We start from the raw sequence: 24,411 nt of genomic DNA, 5'->3' as shown, positions 1-24,411 counted from the left end.
GACGCTAGCGTAGTGTCCCTTTTTCCCGCAGCCCGAGCAGGTCGCATTCTTCGCCGGGCAGCGCGCTCTGGGGTGTTTGGCCTGGCCACAGAAGTAGCATTTCTGGCCTTGGGATACTGCTGTCTGGCTTTGGGACACTGCTACGGTGGTTGGGCCGTTGTTGGGCTGTGGCTGGGGTGGCACGGTGCTATGGGGCTGTCCTACCGTGTCCCAGGTTGTCGTTCCCCGCGGCGTCCACGGTGCAGAGGAGTAGGCATCCATGCCCCAGTAGGCTGCGTCCAGCGTTAGAGCGATTCCGGAGGCTTTGTCGAGGGTGAGGTCACTCTGCTCCAGCAGTCGCTGTCGGGTATAGTTGGACCTGTGGCCCGCTACGAAGGCATCCCGGATCAGTTCCTCCGTGTACTTAGTGGGCGTTACCGCCTTACACCCACAGGCCCGGCCAAGCACGGACAGTGCTTGGAGGTATTCCTCAGTCGATTCCCCAGGTTGTTGCTTGCGACTCCCCAGGAGGTGCCTGGCGTAAACTTCGTTCACAGGGCGCGTGTACTGGGTCTTGAGGAGCTGGAGGGCGGCTGTGTACGAGGTCGCGTCCCGGATGACTGAGTACACTCGGTGGTTCACCTTGGAGATCAGGACAGACAGTTTATCCGCATCGGTTGCGACCGCAGTGGAGGCAGTCAGGAATGCCTCGAAGCACATGAGCCAGTGAGCAAACTTGGTGGAAGCGTCCGCTTCCCGACTGTCCAGGTCCAGGCATGCTGGTGTGAGGATCTTCTCCATTATAAAAAATTTAGTTAATAAAATTGATGCACCATCAATTACTCAAAAGACTGAGGTTAAGCGAGTAACAACCAGGCTTTTATTAACTAAAGAATGAAGGTCTAGTCTCGAGTGGTCGACCCGTCCAGAATACTAAGGGACTGGGAGGTAGTCACTTATATACCTGGAATAGTGGGAGGAGTCAGCTGAGGCATGTCCAGACCTGTACCTAGTGGAATACACATACACGTACAGACAGGTATAACAGTGGTTTACCACACTCCCAAAAAGGCAGTACTCCTTCAAGAGCCCAATTGCCAAGTAAGGTAATAAATATGATGGCTCCTTTCAGAAAGGGAAACCACAAAGCTTTCTCATTCATATGTTGCTCATGAGTTGTTCAATCCTCCTCACCTACATGATACGTTCCACGCCCAACCATTAAAATGGTACCTGTCTTCCACGATTTATGTAAAACTGAGATCGTAGACATGAAAAAAAATAAACATATACGCCCCTATTGATTTCACACTCCTGGTTTGCCAGCAGTTTTGCTTCTCTACTTCTGCAATCACCTGAGGTGCTGTGGTGCTGATAAAAAATATCAGCAAATGCACAGATTAACTTCCTGGCCCAAAATTGGATTTTATGAAAGTAAATAACACTTTAAGTGCTCCCTTCACTTCAATGTGTTCAGTAACAGAATGAAATGGACATTCTCTATGATATCAGGGTCTTGGAATGTACCATCCGCCATGTATTGGCATGAGAATGATCAATCTGTTTTCTAACCGTTAATGATCTGTCTTCCTTTTATTCAGTCTGTAATGTGTTTTTGCTATGCCTGACCAAAGGAAGCATTTAAAATCTGATTATTTTTAGCTTCCATCTCTAAATTTTGGGGAAATTCTTTTCATGGGGCATACCAAGAGGAACTTAATACTGTAACTGTTGCTAATCGCTTTCTTTTTCTTTAATAGAACAGATTTAAACATCACTGAATGACAATGGGAAAATATTTTGAAAAACAAAACTCTCCAATTAGCGGGTATTCATTTATTTGAACTAGACTATATTATATAATAATTTATTTAAATATTTTATTTCAATATTTCAATTTTAATTCTGAAATTATAATCACAATTTTAGATGCAAAATAGCATATATAATGCAAACTTGCAACACTCATTCAATAAAAAAAAATCACATGATCGTTATTTATAATACAGAACTGTCAACACTAAGGGAATGCTAGAAGTGACACTTATGATCAATAAAAGTGACATAGTTTGCAAGCCCATTTCAACATATGGAACAGCATTCATTTTTAGAGACACATTAAAATAAGTCATAGTTTAAGCTAAAGTAAACAATTGTCATTTCCAAAAAATAAAACTTGGCATGTTGGATAAGAGAGATAAGGGGGGGGGCTAAATTTGATAGCCCCCAAAAATGGGTGCGGGGATTGCAATGAGCGATTAACCCACGCTCGTTGGTTCTAATGCAGGCAGTTAATTTTGTGCTGCCTGCTAATTTAAATGATTGCAGTGTGTAGCCCAGCACTAAATGTACTGTAAAGTGGCTGCATGCCTCAGCAGGTGGCCCAAGTTTGTGCGAGGCTAGCACCACTTAAAGCTAGCCTGCACTACTAAAAGCCAGCCTGCACCTCTTAAAAGGAGAGGTGCATTCTGGATGGAGCAGGTGTTGGAAGTGGCTGGGGAAGAGAGTCTGACCTGCAAGAGCAGTGCCTAATGGCCCAATAGGGGAGAGAGCGTGCGCCAAGGTTCTCAATCGTGGCACTGGAGGCCTTGGTGGAGGAGGTGGACAGGGGCAAAGAGGTCCTATATCCACAGGGGGCCAGGAGGCCCTCCAGGCAAACTCTGTGAAGGCAGTGGGGGCAGGTAGCCGTGGCAGTTAATGCCAAGAGTCAAGCCTTGAGCACCTGGATGCAGTGCTGCAAGAAGTTCAATGACCTCACACGAGTGGTCAAGGTCAATGAATTCATCTTCAAATGCCATATCCCACCAACTGTACCACTAGCCTCACACAGTGCTCAATGCACCACACCAATCACTCACCTACCAACAATCTCATCAAACAGGACTCATACCTCACATTCATAGCTTCACCTCACCCTAACACACTTACCACTGCTGCAAGCCTCACACCCACAGCTCACACTTGCACACACTGCCAACTATTCAACCACGACAGGCATATCACCCAAACACATTGCACCACACTCAGTGACACACTTCCCTCTCTCTAGCTGGACTGGTTGGCACATACCTGGAGGCAGCAGGAGCTAACTGGTGCGGGAGAGGCGCCTGCATCACTTTACCCCGATGGAGGAGACAGTGGTCACCATCACTGGAGTGGCCATCACTGAGCCCGTTTCCAGCGGTGGGACTGAAACCATTGAAGATGATGGTATCCTCATACCTAATCTTTCTTCTCACGTCCCACTTCTCCCTCATCCCACAATGACTTTTGATTTAAAACCTGCAGATGGTGTAAGCATGTACCTCTTACTTTCACCCCTCCCCACACTACAGCCCTACCCTTGTGTCTTTCTCCTTTCAGATACCCAAGAAGTGCAACCTGGCCAGGCACTGGTGGAAGAACAACAGGTGGAAGAGGAAGAAGGCAGCGATGCTGAAGACACAGCATTGTCACTCGATTTCACACTCGCAGCCAACAGCTCAGATACTGACACTTTGCGTAATTTGGAGGATAGCTTAGATGCGGGATCTGCACATGGTGAGACACCAGGCATGAGTTACCTGCAGCCAGGGCAGAGGGCAAGGGTAGCGCAGGTGTCTGCTCCCCGGAAGGCGAGGTCGCACACGAGTTCTGCTGCAGAGGACTCATGAGCACTTCGATGGGGCGGGCTACAGAAGAACGCTGATGGATATTAAAAATGAAATGCTTGGTGCAGTGGGAAGCCTGCCAGAAAGCCTGAGTGCAGTGTCAAGGAGCATGGAGGAGTCCAGCACCAACTTGACACAGGGCTTTGCGCAGAGCTTGGAGCCCATGATTTTCAGGATGGAAGTGATGGGAAACTCCATTAGCGCACTTGTGGACACAACCATGATGCAGGCCTCCTAGGCCCAGAGCTGCTCGAGGTTGTCCTCCAAGGCCATCTCAAGTCTGCTCCACTGAAAGTCAGCAGCCTTCACCAGCAATGCTGCAGGCACTGGGATAGCACTGCGTAGGAGCATTAGGACAGGCAAAGGCACATGGAAGACAGGTGCTAAGTGTATGCACAAGGGTGATTAGTTGACTTTCGTGTGCAATAAGGCATGACTTTATTTATAAATCTGGTTTGGAATGTTTATTTTGTAGTGGCTTTTATTTTTGCATTGTGGCCAAGTGGACGCTGTGATGGTCAGTGACAGAGGGAAGGTGAGGTGTGGGATTGTTGGTGAGTGGGCAATTGGGGTTGCGTTTACTGGTATCGCAGTCGGATGAGTTGGTCTAGGTTGCCTCCTCCCTTCTTCCTCTTCCTTCTTTTCCTCTTGCTCCTGCTCTTCATCCTCCTGCTCCTGAGCTGGTCACCATATAGCTGGTGGCAATGGCTGTGTCTTCTTGATGGCGAGGTTGTGCAGCATGCAGCAGACCACCACGAATCTTGAAACACACTCTGCAGAGCTCTTCCAGAGCAGTCCAGGTATCGGAAGCATTGCTTGAGCACGCCAATGGTCAGCTCGATAATATTTAGTGTGGCAGCATGGCCTTTGTTATATGCATGCTGTCCACGTGTGCATGGGTTGTGCACTGGAGTCATGAGCCATGTTGTTAACGTCTAGCCCTTGTCGCCCAGTAGTCACCCAGTAGGTTTGTCGCGGTAGCTCAAATACAGATGGCACAACGGACTGCTGCAGAATGAATGCATCACGACTGTTGCCAGGATACTGAACACTGACCTGCATGATTCACTGAGTATGGTCACACACCAGGTGTAGGTTGAGGGAGTGTAATCCCTTTCGGTTGCAGTACATCTCAGAGTTTATATGCAAAGTGATGAGCGTGCAGTCAATGGCACTCTGCACCATGGGGAAGCCTGCAAACCTCGCAAAGCCACGTGCTCGCTCCGCCTGCTTGTCTCTGGCCAGAGAGAATGAAATGTATTCAGCTCTCTTGGAAAACAGCCTCAGTTACCTCCCTTATGCAACAGGAGAAGGCAAACTGGGAGATGTTGGAAATATCTCCTGCTCCAGCCTGGAAGAAGCCCGACGCATAAAAATTAATGGTCACGGTCACCTTCACAGCCACTGGCAATGCGGTCCCTGCCCTGGTTGCAGTCATGGTTGCAGTAGGTGGCAGATTTCAGTGAGGACATTCTTAGTGAAGCGCAGATGTGTGACACATTGTTCCTCGCTGATGTTCAGGTAGGAGAATTGCTCCCTGAACACCCTAGGCGGATATGGCCTCCTGCTGAGAGTCTTTCTCCCCCTCTACCACCTCCCTCTTCCAGCAGCTTGTCCTGCTCTGTGTCGCCTCTGTCCATTCTCCCTGTTGTTTTGTAGGCCAAGGGGAATGCCTACTACGGCACCCATGTCTGGGAGCAAGTGGTCTGTGCTGAATCCTTGAAGTCAGGACAATTTCCTTCAGCACTGCCACACCACTTCCTATAGACTTTAGCAACTTTAAAGATCTCTAGAAACCACCAAACACTTCTACAAATGCAGCAACAGCCAGTAGAAACCAATCAGCAACTAATTTGTAAGTAGTTGATGATCCCTTTAAATAGCGCTGGTGGGGAGTCCTTCCTGCTGCTGAACGCGTGTTTAGCTGTGCGAGCTTAAGAGAGGGCATTGCTGGAGCATTGAGCTCCAAAGTGGCAGCGCTGGTGTCAAATCAGCATTGCAAGCTGATTTGACGTCACAATCTGCCTACTCTGCATACTTCTGACAGACGTTTCCTGCGCGCGTGCACTAATGCCCTACCCAAGATGGCATCTGTCGCGGCTCGCACTAGAGGTGTATGCGTGCGCCACGGATGCCATTTTGGAACCTTAACAATGGGTGCTACGGAGCCGAATCTTGCGGCCAAGATCTTTCCTAAAGGTGATGCATCTTTACAATTGAACAGTGGTTGTAATGATATCTTAGAACTTTTGTTTTATAAAAAGACAGTCCAAAATTGTTTCCAAACAATACTATTAAATAGTGACTAATTGGCACAGACATACAGGAAATATTTCAACTTCTGTTCCTTGCTGACTCATGCAGATGTTCCAGCACAACAGCTTAGAATTGTAAATATGCAAGTCTTTTGCTCGTTCATATAGAGGTCAGTAGCTAAACTGAAAATATTGCAATAGGATTTTTTGAATGTAATGGTAAGTGCAGAGGTGAATAATTTGAATGTAACCTTATTAATGCCTTTATTACCTAAAGGAGTGAGACTACAAATGCCCTGGCTGGTCTTCCTGCTTCCATTCTAAACAAGTTGCAACTCATCCAGAATGAGGCTATTCCAGCTTTTACCTGCTTACCCTGGTCCACACCAGGCTCCATTGGCCCCTGGTGTTCCTACAATTAATTTAAAAAACCTTACTGTCACCTTTAAATGCTCCATAACTTTACCCTACCATGCTCAGTCATCTCTTTCAGCTTTATGTCCCTGCTTGCATCCTTCACTCGTCAAAGACTGATCCACCCCTCGCTCGTCATCCCCCTCTGGAATACTCATCACCTTGCCTCCTCACTCACTGCTTTCAAAAGCACAACTGAGATTTTTCTTTTCAACTGCTTTTTTAGATCTTCTCCTTAATCCATTCTACCTAGTCTCCTTTCCACCGAGTGTCCATTTTCATTTATGCAATTTAGACTATCTTTCCGAAGGGAAAAGTGTAATATAATTAGTACTATAGATTGGATAGGTGGTGATTGGGCAGTGGTATGGTGCTGATTATTATTTGGGCCTGCAGCTGATCTTAGCTGAATGGCCTTGTTATAAGTTTGAAGCCAGAAATGGCTGGTTTCCATGGAATTTGGACAAGACCATGAACATCTGATTTCTCCTATAAGAATTCTTTTAAAAGAATTTCCTTAAATAGGCAGTGATCACAACTGAGAACACATCTTTATTAAGTCGAGTGTGCTGTCAAACCTACCCTGTGGCTCAGCCAAAGAATAAGGAGTTATTGTTTGCATTTGCTGTGGCTGTTATCTTTTCACAATGGTCAGGCTAATAGTACAACACTAGACAGTTCAAAGTACTTAGAAATCTCAGTGTAATTGACAATGATATCATGGTAAATCTCAGAGCCTACACTGACAGTCAAACAGAGCATTAAAGCAGTGAACTTTTAAAGATCTAACTAGAGAATAATTCACAAGGCATGTGAAGATCCAATAAGTCCATTCAAATATAAAATTCATAATGTGATTCAACAAATTGAATGCTGGTTTGCTTCACTGTGTCAATTACATTAACACTTACTTGTATTAAGGAGTATTAAGGTTTTCATGCATAAAAATTCCTCTTGGGTCACTTGAAGATGAATGAACTCTTGTGAGATTTGCCGCATTGCTATACACAGATCATACATTGCAGACTTCTGCATTCGTTGCCTGAAAAAGATAATCATCTAAGTAATCTTCACATAAAATATACACAGTGTACCCAACTCCAGTTATTTCCCAGCATTTTATTACTTAAAGGAAAACTACATCCAACCAGTTGCTTATTCCTGTAGTCAGAGCATTCTGTGCCTTTTTACACAGGCCTCCTGAATTCCCATGAAATTCTGGGATGCATAGTGCTCCTGTTGCCATGGTAGCAGCACTGCTATGCTTCACCTATTTGGAGTGCAAGTAGTGTGTAAAGCCACTCTCATGTTACTTTGTGAGATCAGCTCATTTTAATCATTTCCATTCACCCCTTGTACAGGTTAGCCAGCGTGCAGGGAATATGCTGGGGTAGCTGAGTGGGATATCTGGAGAGCCAATAGCTCTTTAATGGCTGTTGCCTAAATTAAAGCTTAGCTGCACATTTTCAAATTTCAAAATTTTCTGAGAGCCCTTCAATATGGCAGCAAGAAGAAAGAGGAGGAATATTTGTTTTGAGGAATTAACTATACAAGAGTAACTCCAGGAGATGCTGCAAAGCAGGTTTGCCATTTTTTCAGCTGAGGAGCTAGTACCATCCTTTGCTTCCTATTCTTTCTCCCTCTACTTACTTATTCACATTCACTGACACAGGCATACTCTGCAGCACAGCAGCATAATTCTCAGGCTTAGATTTTCCTCTTAATGAGGAGGTGGTACAGGAGTAATTGGCTGGAAGGCCAGTTGAAATCCTCATTTAGCTACTGAACTCACATTTGTACCTTATTGGGCCTGCTACTAACTAATTCTCATATCTAATGTAAGTGTCAGCTTTGGTTCAACGGTAGCACTCTTGTATTTGAATTAGAAGATAATGGGGGAGAAATTGGCTTCCTTTGTGCCTCCCATTAGCGCCTCTGGGAGGGCGATAACGGGGCACAAATGGGTGTGTGACCGGGCGTGGTGAACTGAGCGACGCCCGTGAAATTCCTTGCAGTTTTTGCGCTGGCGCCTCAATCCCTAGCGCCCCAGTGATCGTGATGCCATCCGGCGCGCAGAGTCCCGTTACCGTCCCAGATCTGAAATTCGCTTCCACGCCCTGCAGCATCGCCGGGCGTCAACAACAGCAGCTGCAGGAGGCGTTGTCACCTCGGCTGGGTACTTGGGGAGCGCTAATTAAAGGCAGTGGTGGTCAGGTAGGCCAAAATTTTATTATCACCCCAGTGTGCTGTTTTAAAAAAAAAATTCCATCCTGCGATTGATCAGCCCTACACCTGAGTCGAGGTCATTTATAAAAATTGCAAAGAGTAATGGACCCAAAACTGATTCCTTGAAAACACCACTGCAAACCACCTCCCAGTCTGAAAATCATCCATCCACCACCACCCTTTGCTTCCTGCCACTGAGCCAATTTTGTATCCATACCGTAATTTCCCCTTTAATTCCATGGGCTTCCATCTTCTTAATAAGTCTCCTTTGTGGCACTTTGTCGAATGCCTTCCAAAAGTCCATATATACATCTACTGCACTGCCTTGATCAACCTTCTCTGTTACCTCATCAAAGAATTCAATCAAGTTTGTCAGACACAATTTACCTTTAACAAATCCATGCTGGTTCTCCTTGATTAACCCATGCCTTTCCAAATGAAAGTTTATTTTGTCCCTGATAATGGTTTCCAATAAATTCCCCACCACCGATGTTAGGCTGACTGGCCTGTAGTTTTCTGGTTTATCCCTCTCCCTTATATAAATGCTATACAAATGCAAATGCTTTCTATCTATAAACAGTTCATGCAGTCATGCACCCTTCGAGGACTGGAGTTAAATATGGAGGAGTCTATAAGCCATATCTGTGATGCTTGACTGCCAAATCAATCTGCAGAGCATTGTAGAGATAGTGGCCACTCAGGGGCTGTCTGCAGCAGAGACCCCAGTAGGAGAATTCTGAATCCCAGATAAAGAGTCTCTAATGAATATTTTGACTGGGGTTACAGGCTACAATGATCTTTAAGACCTTTGTAGGGCTCTACTGTACCCACTAACCCCTGATATGTCAAACTGTATAAACCTTTGTTTGAACACTTCAATGGTCTGTGCAACCAGAATCTTGGTGGCTGCATGTGCTGCATTCTTGTGCTCTTTAGCTCTTGTCCATGCTTGTCTCTAGTGGGTCATGAGTCAGGGTTGTAGAGAATATCCTTGTTCCCTAGGAGCCAGTTGTCCAATAAGATGAAGGAATCCTTGTCTGCACCTTGGTAGCAGGCATTCACATGCATAAATGTTTGCCTATGGAGACCAGCTGCACTTTGATGGAATGGAATGCCTTTCTGTTCATGAAGACTTTGGAATTTCAGGTAGGGACATTTGGCCATGGGTGTATAATCAATAACTTTGGGGAAAGGTGCAGCACAGAAAAAACTGCAGTTCTCTTTCATGTTTCTGGCTACTTTCTGTGGCGAAATAGATGGAAGAGTTATCTCTAGCAAAATGAGGCATCTGCTCGCTGCTCTCAGAGTGGCATGTTGCCTGGCTGTTGTCAGGCCAGATGGCTGATATGCCCTTACAGGGGTGGGCTGCCCTCCCCAAGTATTGAAATGATTCCATCCCCATGATTTGGGATGGAATCTGCATCATGATCCAAGGGCAGATGGGAGTTTAGTTCTGTCACACTTCTGTTGGCAGAATGGGACTCACAGCTCCCTCAGATTGGAGGTGCTGAAAGGGGCAGGCAGCAAGGCCATAAAGGACCCAGCATGTTAATTACCTATTTTACAGATCCTTCATTGGATTTTTCAGGCAGGAGGCCTTTAGCTGCCTGTTTTTTCAGACCTCTTAAGCCCGAAGCAGTGATTGGATTTCCACCCGCAGGTGCAAGGCATTGTCAAGTGACGGGTCTGCACCGGGGTTCATCGGGCCTTGGATAATGACCTAAAGCAACAAATACAGGTGGGTTCAAGTCAGATCAGGTGGTGCTTCGGTGTACCCAGGTGAGGGAATGGGAGGGGTTGCGGGGAGAGGAAAATTGCTCCTAAGAAATCTGCAGACAATTTTCTGAAGATGAATCCCCAATGCGGGAACCAGCTCCCGGTGGAGAAAGACTGAACTGGTCTAATACAGCAGTCACATTCCTACCTGACTGAAGGGTTGTTGGGCCAGATTTTCCAATCTAGCAGGAATCCCTGTACTTCTGGTACCACTGGTTGGGGGTTGGTGGGAAAAAGGGAAAATAGGAAAATAACCGTGCCTCCTGCTGAAGAATAGCACAGCCGATGATGCCAATTGAAGACACTTAGGGGGAAACATTGAGTCGCGCAGCGCCCTGAAAAAATGAGCACCCTCACGACCAAAATTCATCGGTAGCACCCCAAGAAGGAAGCGGGGCACTACTGGAAGCACCCCGCCTCCCTCTTGGGGCACTGTGAGGGAATATCGCAGCGTTACATACCGCAGGCCTTCCTCCCCTTATTAAAGGGGAAGGGCCTTGCGCAGCATGACCCGGGGCCCAGCTGGGCCACCAGGGATCAGAGTGGTGGCAAAAGAGCCCGGCACTCAAGAGAAGTTGTTCAGGAGGCCGGGGACGGCATCGGGGGCAGGTGTTGGCAGGCGGCCAGCAACAAAAATGGCCGCCCAGCACCTCGCCTTTAATTAGCGCTGCCCCGGCCGCAGGTAGGCCCCCCTGACCCCGTTGGACATAGCGTCCGGCGGTAAGTCAGGGGGCGCTACCGAAGATCGCGGCCGGGGCGCGAGCGGGGCATTGCGTACGGCAATGATGTCATCGCCGGCGACGCAGCGCTGCGGGGCGCTAATGGTTACCACCGCTGCTAACCTCCCGCTGAATTTCGCGGGAGGCGTTGGCGGCGTCGCGCCCGAGCGCTAGTTGCTTTGTGCCCCGTTAGCGCCCTCTTAGGGCGCTAACGGGAGGCGCAAAGCAACCAAATTTTTCCCCCTTAGAAATTGTATTTTAAGTCACAAGATGATTGGTTATATAGACAAGATGGCCCTTTCATTTCTGAATCCCCCTACCACTGCCTAAGCAACGCAATTCCATTTCTTACTGACAGAAAATATGTTGGATGACTGTCAGCTTAGCTCAGTGGTAGCATTCTCTGTGTCAGAAGCTCATTGGTTTAAGGCCTGCTGCAGGACCTGAGCACATGATCTAGGCAGATAGTTTAGTGCAGTACTGATGGAGTGCTGCAATTGTCAGGTAGTTTAGTGCAGTACTGATGGAGTGCTGTAATTGTCAGATGTGCTGTCTTCTGGATGAAACTGAGTCTCGTTTGCCTGTTCAGGTGGATGTAAAAAATGCCATGGCATTATTCGAAGTAGAGGAGGGGCATTTTTCTGGCCAACATTTATCTCCCTCAACCAACTCCACCCAAAAGATTACCAAGCCTTTTATCCCACTGCTGTTTGTGGGACCTTTCTGAGTGAAAATTGGCTGCTGCATTTGCCTACAAAAAAAATCAGTGACTGCACTTCAAAAGTAATTCATTGTGTTGTGATGTGCTTTGGGATAGGCTGAGGATGTGATAAGCACTATATAAATGCAACTTCTTTCTCCTTTCAATTAGCCTTCAATTTGCATTTGGACCAGCTTATTCTCCAGTTAATTCATAGAATCATACAGTATGGAAGGAGGCCATTCTACCCATCGTGCCTGTGCTGACTCTTCAAGAGCTATCCAATTAGACCCATTCCCCTGCTCTATCCCCATAGGCCTGCAAATATTTGCTTTTCTACTTTTTTGAAAGTTACTATTGAATTGGCTTCCACCACTCTTCCCTGTAGTGCATTCCAGATCATAACAACTTGCAGCGTAAAAGAAATTCTCCTTATCTCCCCTCTGGGTCTTCTGGCAGAAAGTCCTGGAAGTGGAAGCGGAGATCGGGGACCCAGCAGAATGATTCCCAGACACATTTCCCACTCCCAGAAATTCTCCCAAACAGGAAGTGTGGAAAATCTTGTCTTCTATGTCATTACACTAAATTCATCCAAGCTGCAGACTTAAACAGGAAACATATGATTGCTACCTGATTTTAAATTTTTTTTTTTTTAAATTCATTCTCGGGATGTGGGCACTGCTGGCAAGACCGGCATTTAATCCACACCCCTAGTTGCCCTGAAAAGGTGGTGGTGGGCATTCTTCTTTAACTCTCTTCTTCTGTTAGACTGCTTTATAAACTACAAAAGGCTAACATTGCCAAGCACGTACTGTGATTCTTGAAAATGAATATTATATTATGTTATATTATGTTGAACCAGCTAAGTTTCTAATATTCCCATGCTTAACTGAGTTATAAGTTGAATTAAGCTGTGCTATTGTAATTTTGAAGCCAAATTATTTGCAATGATTATATTGATAATTTTATTATCCTTTCCTGCAAAGGACAGTAATATAAAATAGTTGTAAGCAACAAACCAAATTGTGTCCTTTGCTGTCCTTGATATATTTGAGGTGAGCTCACAGTGAAATGACATCTTAGTCAATATTACACTTCATTCCATCTGATAGTAGAACTGTGGCTAGATCTTTTAGTTGGGTCAATTTATGTGGGCTGACTCAAATCCAAACCAGGCATTGCAATTTTTTTTGGTCAGTCAGGTGTCTGATGTGCACAAAAAGCTATCATCATATGTAGCAGTCTTGAAAACTAACTGGTGAGAATTTTTTTGCCTGATATGTAATTTATACTCTTTTCCCATAGAAACACACACAGGTGGGAACAACCAAGAGTTAAGGACCCCAAATGTGCACAGAAACACTGCTAGAATTTATCCAACATAAACTGCATAGCCTATCAACTCAGAACACGAGTAAACTTCCCACTGCTCATCCAGCTAGGACCAGCCTACCTGTAAGTTCTTCAAGCCAATACCTATCTGGAGCTGAGTGGGAAGAATTCCAGCCTGGTAGATGGACTACACAGAACAGTTCATAATGTGCCAGCTATTCTGATGTTCCATATCACAATAAATCCCTAGACACAAATCTAAATCAAATTCATTTTTCCTGCAATGTTATAAAATCCACCTACTCAGCCATATATTATTGAATAGGGACGATTTCCAAATGCCTGCTTCTGGTACAGAACGAGCCGTTATTATTTTCCATCCATGGCCAAGACTCTATACTGGGACCTAACATTCAGAAAATTGGCCATTATTTGTGATAATGGAAAAAATATTTTTCCATTCTGTTGTGCAAAACTATTTCAGCTGAAAATGCAGACCCGATGCAATGGCAAAAGGACTTCTGATCTTTGGGCACTGTGTGAACCTTCATGCTTCAAAGCTGACCTTGCACTGTAATAATTTTGCGATACTGTTAATAAACTGTGCATCACGTGCTGGGAGCACACTAGGGTCAAGGAGCAGCTTATCCATTGCCAACAGCTTTGAAAGGCCTCTGATTACCTTGCTATTGAGTGAGGGGCATGCTGCAGCAAGTCGATAAAGCAGAACAGCTCCCTTCCAGGTGGCACCTTTGGAGGACCTGCTGAAGAAGGCCCTGCAGAGAAGGGTGGACCTTTATCAACGAAGTGGCATTCTCCAGTAAAGAACAGTGCCACAGCAGACTGGAAGAAGGTGGCTAAAAGAGTGAATGCAATCTTATCTGCACCAATCCCTGGATCAAGTAAAGAGGAAACCTTGTGAGTTCTGATGAAAGGTCATCAACCTGAAACATTAACTCTATTTCTCTCTCGACAGATGCTGCCTGACCTGTTGAGTGTTTCCAGCATTTTCTATTTACATTTCAGATTTTCAACATCTGCAGTATTTTGCTTTTGTTTTAAGTAGGAAACTTGCTGGTCTCCAAAGATTGTTGAAGTTAGTGTGATCATATTTTGCTGCATTTTACAATGTTGCCTTACAATGGCTGTTAACAACACTTCACTGTAAGCTTGGCTGAGCGTCACAGAGGGAAAATGCACACCATTCTAACAACTGTTCATCTACTTTTCAAGTGTACAGGAATGCTCATCTTTTAGTAGGGCATTGTGTATTGTGGCCATGCCAATGCATTTGCCCTGCGGGACATTAAATATGGGAAGCAATAAATGCCAAGCTGAGTGCTGGCGCAATGTACCCGCACGCTACATTTTCACAAAATCATTTAAATATGGCTGCTGGACTTGGTACTTGGTTGAAACATATGAAAAGCTGCTCCTCTGACAAATCCTCCAATATTCTGTAACAATATGAAGCTTGTTCCTGTCATCATACACACTATGGCCAACAGGTTGATACATTGCACAGGCAGAAAGCCCTTTTGCCAATGTCAGTTCTTTACCCCATTCTACTGTTGCAGGAGATGGTTGCCCATAACAAGCGGGAGAGAAGCTGCAGAGAAGGAGGCCCCCTCAAAACGAAGACTCTCACCTTTGTGAAGAGACGGGGCTAGAAAACCTTTGCCAGGGCCAATATTGAGGAAGCAAGAGATGGGGCAGCTGGAGACCTGCTCCTGGATGAGGATGTGTGCACAACTTTTCTGCTTATTCATTCCCTACTCCTTTACTCACTGCCACCACATTGGCAAATTAACTTTATCTGGCATTGCACAGAAAATAATCTGACATGTACTTGGAATCTGAGTTAATCCTAACACTTATCACTTTTCTCTTTTCTGAGGACTGACCAATGATGAGACGTGGGCCCAGAAATTCCCTAACTTCTCGCCACGAGTTAGCGCTGCAATCCTGAAAAAAATGGCGGCCGCCACTCTAATGCCTTTTCTGGCGCGGGACTCGGCGGCCGCCATTTTGGTGTGGGCCTTAGTGCTGCCGATAGCAGGGCTGGCCCTGGAGATACAAATATCGAGTGTGACGTCAGTCGGTGTGCAATGCTGACTTAATGTCATGCTCTGTGAACTTCGACCTTAGCACTGGATCCTAAGCTTGCTCTGAAAAGCGAGCATGCAGCAGACTAACAGAGATGCTGTCAGCACTTCTTAAAGGGACATACACATCTTTCAGGTAAGTTTGCATTTAAGCTTTTTGACTGGATTTTAAAATTTTTATTGAAGTAGTGGCTTGGTGCAATACATGTTAAAAGTTTTCTTAAGTGTGCAGGAATGCTGCTGGGTGCTTGCAAGACCTCGGATGGTAAAGGAAGGTCTTGCAAGACAGAAGACAGAAAATGCTGGAAACCCGGCAGCATCTGTGGAGAGAGAAACAGAGTTCATGTCTCAGGTCGAGGTTTCAGATTTACAGCATCTGCTTGCAGAGGGAAAACGCAGAAGAGGAAGATGGCACCCCAGACAGCTGGCCGGGATATATTTTTAAAATTCATTCATGGGATGTGGGCATCACTGGCAATCAGCAATTATTGCCCATCCCTAAACAACTGAGTGGATTGCTAGGCCATTTCAGAGGGCAGTTAAGAGTCAACCACATTGATGTGGGTCTAGAGTCACATATAGGCCAGACCAGGTAAGAACAGCAGATTTCCTGCCCTAAAGGATATTAGTGAACCAGTTGGGTTTTTATGACAATCCGGTAGTTTCATGGTCACCATTACTGATACTAGTTTTTTATTCCAGATTTATTTAATTAACAGAATTTAAATTCCCCAGCTGCCATGGTGGGATGTGAACTCACGTCTCTGGATCATTAGTCCAGGCCTCTGGAGCATAACCATGACGGTGCCATACCGCTAGGCTTTGGGATGGAATCATCCGCCTGTGGTACAAGTGACCAAAACCCCAATTCCCCTTTCAACATTTGTCTGACACGTTGGCCTAGAAATTGGGTTGAGGCGCCAAACTGGCGCCAAGTTCACCCGGGCGCTGGTTTTTGCGCAGCGTTCGAAGCTGTAGCGATCGTCAGAAATTCAGTTGAAGTGCCCCTTGTAATGTATGTACCTTTAAGGGAGAGAACTACTTTTTACAGCTCCTGTATACTGTAGTACCGGCAGTGACCACACCTGTATATAAACCCTGAGTAGTGATCTGTACAGTTAGTTCTACAGTAACCCTCATTCAGTAAACACCTGTTGAATCGTTCCCTGCAGTCTTTTGTCTGATTATTGAAGGACACAACATTAAGATACACGGATCTAACAGTGGCGACGAGCAAGTTCGAACCTACCTGCAACTCCGCATCACCTCCCAGGGATTCGCTCCTGGAGAACAGTGGAAGAAGGTCGAGTCCAGAAGCACGGGCGTCGACCACGGGCAACCGCAGTCATCCAGCGGAGATTTGAGCATCGCAGGGGAGGCTGTCGAGAGCCAGGCTTGGCTTTCCAGTCACGGTGGTCCAGCGAAACGGGCTGGCAACAGGTACTGCGCAGACCCTTCCCGGACAGCGACGGGCTAGAGCCCGACCGAGCGGCACAGAAAAAGGCCGAGCAGTGTCGACGGGGGAGAGAGAGAGGGCAGAGCGCACAGGGCGCAGCCGGTGTTCAGGACCGAGCAGCGTCAACGGGGGAGAGAGGCGAGAGAGAGCAGAGCACAGCCGGTGTTCAAGGGCCGAGCAGTGTCAACGGGGGAGAGAGGCGCGCAGGAAAACGCGCAGAGCGCAGCCGGTGTTCAAGGGCCGAGCAGCGTCAACGGGGGAGAGAGGCGCGCAGGAAAACGTGAGGCGCTGCCATTGCCACGAGGACCGCAGAGAGCGGCATTGGCAGCAGCGCAGGAGCAGCACACGAAACCCACAGGGCGTCGCCATTTGCCACGAGGACCGCCGAGAGCGGCGTTGGCAGCAGCACGGGAGACGCCATTTTAAGCTGCAGCGGGGAAGAAGGGAAAGCGCAGGAGACGCCATTTTAAGCCAGTCTACCCACACCCAAAAATGCCGAAGAGTGGTAGTATCACAGCGTTCGACAATGAAGTCGAAGATTGGACGACATATGTTGAACGCATAGAAATATACTGCAAGGCGAATGAAGTGCCAGATGACAAGAAAGCGCTGGTATTGTTGAATTCAATGGGTGCAAAAACGTACGGCTTACTACAAAACGTAGTATCCCCAGAGAAGCCAGTAGAAAAGATTTTGAAAACTTAGTGTCAATCCTACAGGACCACTTAAACCCCACACCGCTGCTGATAGCAGAAAGATTTAAGTTTCACAAAAGGAACCAGCATAAAGATGAAAGTAATACTGAGTATTTAACGGAACTGCGCAAGCTATCGAAACACTGCCAGTTTGGAACGGGACTAGCAGATACTTTAAGGGACAAGTTTGTGTGCGGGCTTCAAAGTGAAGGAACCCAGAAACGGCTTCTATCAGAAAAGGATCTTACGCTGGACAAGGCTTTCAGCATTGCAGTATCACACAAAGCAGCAGCACGGGGCGCTGCAGAGATACAACGGAGACCACAAGAATATGGCACAAATGAAATGTCATACGGAACAGTGAAGTGCTATCGCTGCGGCAGAACAACACACGACCATAATGATTGCTGGATCAAGGACAAAGTGTGCAGACAGTGTGGAAAAGTAGGACACATAGCAAGAGTCTGCAGGTCGGGAAAGAAAACCAGCAGCAAGAAATCTCCACAGGAGAACTACAAGAAGGTACATAAGGTGACGGAGAGTAGTTCAGATGAACAGAAGAGTGATACAGACTCCGGAAGCAAGGAGCTGGGTTGTCTGAAACTACATAATGTGATCAAAACGGAGGATCACCAAACTATCTGGGTCACGCTCAAGATAGACGGAGTCCAAGTGAAAATGGAATTGGACACAGGATCAGCCCTGACAGTCATAAACCGAAGGGACTACAAGCGGCTATTCTCACAAATACCCTTGAGAGATACAAAAATTGTCTTGAAGACGTACACGGGGCAAAAAGCCTACCCCAAAGGAAAAATAAGGGTGAACGTTATATATAACGGCAAGGAAACACCAAAAATGGACCTATGTGTATTGCCAGATGGAGGACCACCACTACTAGGACGTGAATGGGTCCGGAAGATACAGCTAGATTGGCATTCCATACAGGCACTGACTGTGGCTGACAAAAAGGATGACGACGTCACACCTGGGCGACTGTCAAAGATCCTAACTGACGTGAAAGAAGTGTTCCAGCAAGGACTCGGAACACTAAAAGGCATGACAGCGATGATTAAAACTGAAGAAAACGCAAGCCCAAAATTTTTTAAGGCCAGACCGGTACCTTATGCGTTCCGCTCAGCCATCGAAGCAGAGCTGGAGAGTCTGGAACATTCAGGTGTACTGTCCAAGGTAGACTGGAGTGAGTGGGCTGCACACAAAACCAAGGAAGGTTCGCATCTGTGGGGACTTTAAGGTAACAGTGAACCCGGTCCTTCATACCGTACAATATCCACTTCTGCGGATTGAAGATATTTTCGCCTCGCTATCTGGAGGGAAACGCTTCACTAAGATTGATCTGGCCCAGGCGTATCTGCAAATGGAGGTAGAAGAAGCATCAAAAAAATACCTCACAATCAACACCCATAAAGGTCTCTACCAATACAATCGGCTGGTATTCGGGGTAGCATCAGCTCCGGCTATTTGGCAGAGGGCAATGGAACAAGTCCTGCAAGGGATCCCAGGGACCCAGTGTTATTTGGACGCCATCCTGGTCACGGGCGAAAATGACAGTGATCACCTTGCCAACCTGGAGCAGGTGCTCACTAGATTGCAGGAATATGGGCTCCGAGCTAACCGCCCCAAATGCGAGTTTTTTAGAAAACAGATCTCGTATTGTGGCCACGTTATCGATAAAGAGGGGTTACATAAGTCCCCAGAGAAGATTGAGGCAGTAGTCAAGGCTCCAGCACCGGAAAATGTGTCACAACTGAGGTCGTTCCTCGGGCTGGTAAACTACTACCATAAGTTCTTGCCAAATTTGTCTACAATACTACACCCACTGAACACCCTACTGCAAACTGGGGTGCCATGGAAGTGGAGTGATGAATGTAGATGAGCTTTCCAGAAGAGCAAAACACTAATCACATCGAAAGAGGTATTGGCCCATTACAACCCGGCATTACCAATTCGGTTGGCATGTGATGCGTCACCCTACGGCATTGGAGCGGTGCTGTCGCACAAATTCTCGGATGGCTCAGAGAGGCCAATAGCCTTTGCGTCACGATCACTAACCTCAGCCGAGCGTAACTACGCCCAGATTGACAGGGAGGCCCTCAGCCTAGTGTGGGGAGTGAAAAAGTTCATTCACTATCTGCATGGGCAGAAGTTCACCTTGCTGACTGACCACCAACCACTTGTCTCAATCTTTAATCCAAAGAAGGGCATTCCGGTGATGACTGCGCAACGGCTACAAAGATGGTCCCTTTTTCTAGGGGCGCACCAATATGAAATCGAGTATAAGGGCACGAAACAGCATGGAAATGCTGATGGGCTATCACGCCTGCCACTGCCTACTGCAGAGGATGCACCAGCAGTGGATCCTGTCGAAATATTTCATTCGACTATAATTGCATGCTTGCCAGTAACTAACGCTGGTATAGAGAAGGAGACCCGAAATGACCCGACACTGTGTCGGGTATATGATTTGACGGTGAAGGGATGGCCAGCACATGCGACTCACTGTTGCCAGCATTCTCATCCAGAAGAGAACAGCTGTCAGTATGCCAGGGGACCTTGATGTGTGGATCCCGAGTGGTAATTCCACCCAAGTTAAGGGAGAGGGTGCTCAATGAGCTTCACGAAGGTCATCTGGGAGGGGTGAAAATGAAAAGCCTTGCTAGGGCTTATGTGTGGTGGCCGGGGATCGATCAGCAAATCGAGGACCTGAGAAAGAGCTGCTCAGGATGCCAGAAGGTCCAAAATGCACCACCACATGCCCCTCTACACCCATGGGAGTGGCCCTCATCTCCATGGCAACGGGTGCATATTGATTTTGCTGGTCCATTCATGGACTCAATGTTTTTAATAGCCGTGGATGCGCACTCGAAATGGCCTGAGGTGATCAAAATGTCCTCCACCACCACGGAGAAAACTATTGCAGTCCTACGGACCATTTTTGCCAGGAATGGCTTGACAGAGCAGATTTGCTCCGACAACGGACCACAGTTTGTGTCCGAAGAGTTCCAGAGGTTCTTGAAAAAGAATGGGGTAAGGCATTACACATCCGCCCCGTATCATCCAGCCACAAATGGATTGGCTGAGAGGTTCGTACAAACCTTTAAGAAGGCAATAAAGGCTATGTACAATGACAACATTCCGCTGCAGCACAAGGTGGACAATTTCCTGTTCGCCTACCGGAATGCGACACATGCAGTCACCAACCAGGCCCCAACCATGATGTTCTTTAACCGAAGGTTAAGATCTCGCCTGGATTTGCTCAGACCAAACGTACAAAGTGATGTTGAGAGTAAGCAATTCCAGCACATCCATGAGAAGCCAACAAGGAGCTTCAATGTAGGGCAATCAGTCTTGGCCCGCGACTACCGAACAGAAAAATGGCAGCCAGGAACGATATGCACACGGCAGGGCCCACTAATGTACACAGTGGACGTTGGGGAGAGCATCGTGAGACGCCATGCTGACCAGATCCTAGAGTCACAGGAACAAGTCAACCCCATGCCTCGCCCATACGTACCTGATGATGAACCCGACGTACAGGTCGCATCTACCCCAGAAACAGTAGCATCGGAAGCTGATGAACCAACCGACGACAGGGGGCCAGAATCGCCTCCGCATCAAGAGCAAGACACTCAGGAAAGGCGCTATCCAGAAAGGATCAGGAAGCCTCCCCAAAGACTGAATTTATAAATAGACTATTTTCAGCTAATGTTGCATGTTAAAAGTGTTAATTGTAATTAGTTTGATATTTAATTGTTAAATGCGTGTTATGGTACTGTTAATCTAAAAGGGGAGGAATTGTAATGTATGTACCTTTAAGGGAGAGAACTACTTTTTACAGCTGCTGTATACTGTAGTACCAGCAGTGACCACACCTGTATATAAACCCTGAGTAGTGATCTGTACAGGTAGCTCTAGAGTAACCCTCATTCAGTAAACACCTGTTGAATTGTTCTCTGCAGTCTTTTGTCTGATTATTGAAGGACACAACATTAAGATACACGGATCTAACACCCCTAGAGGGAGACGGGGCGAGGCTCGAGGCGCTCCGTGTCCCTCTTAGGGCGCTGAAACTGAATATCGCAGCGCAACATGCCGCAGCGTGTCGCTGTGGTACTGCAGGCCTTCCTCCCACTGTTAAGGGGGAGGGGCCTGCAACAGCGCGAACCCCGATCGCGAGTGCCGGCAAAAGAGCCCGGCACCAAGGAGAAGTGCCGGGCTCTTGGGAAATAGCCGGCAATGCCGCGGGGGGGGGGGGGTGACCAGGAGGCCGGGGACGGAGGTGCTGGCAGGCGGCCGCCGAAAAAGCGGCCGCTCCGCACCTCCACCTTAACTTGCGCCTCTGCCGGCGCAGCAAAGCCCCGTGAACCGGGCGCGGGTAGCGAACGGCGCTACAGCGGCGTTCGCTACCAAATATCGCGATCGGGGCGTGAATGGGGCGCTGCGCACACCGATGACGTCATCTGTGGCGGCGCAATGCAACTGGCTAATGCCATCATTAGCGCCCCTGCTGAATATCGCGGGAGGCGCGGCCAGTGGCGCTACAGCCACTGACTGCCTCTTTAGGCGCTAACAGGTGGCGCTACTCACCCAATTATTCCCCCCTTATCTTTACTCTGTTACTGACCATCACAGTGTCCTCATGGCCACAATGCTGAAATAAAAGCCACCACAAAGCAAACTTTCCAATCCAACTTTATACATCTATCCATCCAATATGACATCAAGAAATCAACTTATCTCCCTTATGCATTCCTTTAGTGACTGTCTTGTGTGTGCCTTCGCCTATTCTACTGATGTCACACAGTGCTACCCCAGTGGCTGCAGCATGACTGGTGGAAGGCTGCTGACTTTCAGTGGCCTTGCTGAATGGCCTTGCTGGTCGACCTAGAGTAGCTAGTGGCTGGGCGTGTGAAATTGAGTGATTGGGGTGTTTCTTCTTCTTCTTCTTCACTCTCCTCTCCCTCTTCTTGGTCAACCATTGGCTGGGCAGGCTGCATTTCTTGGGTGTATGAAATGAGGAAGACACAGGGGTGGAGTTGTGGTGAGGGGGAGGGCGGGAAAGCAAGAGGTGCAAGCCAGAAGGAGGATAATGTATAAGGATACCAGCATCTTGTATCCTTTCAGCCCTGCCACTGGCCAAGGGCTCAGCCATGCCTCTGCCAAGAATGGCCAGCACCGTCTCCTCCAAGGGGGTGAGGTGAAGCCTTGTGTTTGGTACAAGTTTTGGTTGGGGGGCCGGGGGTAGTTGTGCAATGAGCAGTGTGTGAGGCTGGTGGTGCAGTTGGTAGGAGACGGCTTTTGAAGCTGCATTCACTGACCTTGACCACTGGTGTGAGGTCATGAATCTTCTTTGGGCACTGGAGCCAGGTCCTGGGGGTGACACTGCTGGCAATGACAGCCACGGTGATCTGGTCCCATGTTGTTATTTCTGGAGGGCCTCCTGGCCCCTGTGGGTAGAGGACCTCTCTTACAGTGTTGACCCCCTGCACAAAGCTGGAGTGCTGCTTGCGAGACACTGGGTGGCCCTTCCCTGGCTTGCTGAGCTACTTGTGATAGTGCTGAAGCACTTTTACCATTTTTTACATGTGGAAGGCTAATCAGCTTTAAGAGCTGAAGACTTCCTTTTTGGTATTATTTTTATTGTTAATTTTTATTATCAGAAGGCAGTCTTTAGCTCAACTGTTTTTACATGGTTTTTATATTTTTCTTTTCAGAAGACAGTTCCCCTTTAAGGGACAGAACTGCTTTCTGAAATGACAGCCTTGCTTTAAGAGAAGGCTGTTGTTGCTGCAGTGACGCTATGCCACGCTACATTGAGGCTTCTCGCCGGGACTAACGTCACCACAACAGCCTTGCACAGTAAGTTTAGCGCTGGCATTATATTAATTAGCCACCAGCACCAATTTACCAGTCCTGCCAACGCCATCATTTTCGGCGGCCATTAACCCCGGCCCATGGTGGGACCGGCAGGTTTTTAGTGATGGCGAATTTCTAGCCCTTGAGATCTAGGAAGATGGATGAGGAAAGATTGTTTTCTCGCGGATTGCTGGAGGCAGTGAACTGTCAGCCAAGGACCTTTCACCACATGGTGGCTAGTGTGATGGACACCACAACCCAGATGTGTGGGGCTCTGATGCATGGAATAGAAACTCTGCAGAACTCCATGGAGTATAGGGGCCCTCTATACCATCTGAAGCCTCCTCAAGACAGAGGGGATGATTTTAATCCTACCTGCCTGGGTGGGTGGGCAATTAAAATTGGCAAGTTATTTACCTGCCCTGGAGCTGCTAGAGCTGATAGGCTCGAAGCAGGTGGCAAGGACACCCACCCAAAGCCCGTGGAGTTCTTTTAAACATATACATGTCGGGTCCTGATGATGTTTTTGGGACGTGACTGCCATTTTCACTCGCCGGCCTGAGTGAGAAGCGGCAATAAGTTTCCCACCAGGCTAACCCAGCAGTGGAGAGGATCAGGGTCAGAAGGTTCCTCTGGATGAAGTGTAAATGGCAATGGCAGAATAATCGACAGCTGCCATGTGAGAGAGAGAGAAAAAAAGAAAAAAAAGATAGCAGAGGTTTTTTTTTAAATTTTATTTTTCTCTCTCACATGGCAGCTGTCGATCGTCCTGCCAGTGCCATTTACACTTCATCTAGAGCCATCTTTTGTTTCTTAACTTGTCCCATTACCATCTCCTTTTGCCTTGCACCATCATCCCTTTTGTCTCTTAATCTCTCCTGCCTTCCGTCCTATCACAGACCTTCCCTTTTGTTCTTTCCTCCCCTCCCCCCTTTCCCTGCCCCTACGTTCGTTTAAAAACCTGTTCCATCTCCAACTTTTTCCAGTTCTGACGAAGGGTCATCGACCTGAAACGTTAACTCTCTCCACAGATGCTGCCTGACCTGCTGAGTATTTCCAGCATTTTCTGTTTTTATTTCAGGTTTCCAGCATCCGTAGTATTTTGCTTTTGCAGAAGGAAGTAGGGTTGGGGAGGTGGGGTGGAAGGGAGATGTGGGTGGAGAGCGATACGAGGAAGTGGTTAGAGATGGCATTATCTGCGATTGGCACAATGGGAGTAGTGAGGCC

General features: G+C 47.3%; 1 protein-coding gene across 2 annotated transcripts in view; it reads right to left on the bottom strand.

The window, feature by feature from the left end:
* Positions 1–24,411, bottom strand: part of LOC147111638 (progesterone receptor-like) — a 539,157-nt gene that overhangs the window by 94,083 nt on the left and 420,663 nt on the right. For both annotated transcript variants that reach the window (XM_085998728.1, XM_085998729.1), the window contains one exon: positions 7,210–7,340. In XM_085998728.1, coding sequence (XP_085854854.1) covers positions 7,210–7,340 — 131 coding nt within the window. The remainder of the gene's footprint in view (positions 1–7,209; positions 7,341–24,411) is intronic.

Source organism: Somniosus microcephalus, chromosome 10 (assembly GCF_052327205.1).
Source record: "Somniosus microcephalus isolate GS21.2 chromosome 10, FLI_Smic_1.0, whole genome shotgun sequence".
In the NCBI taxonomy this organism is placed as follows: Eukaryota; Metazoa; Chordata; class Chondrichthyes; order Squaliformes; family Somniosidae; genus Somniosus; species Somniosus microcephalus.
The sequence above is the reverse complement of the archived record's forward strand: the minus strand, read 5'-3'. Positions and strand labels throughout refer to the sequence as shown.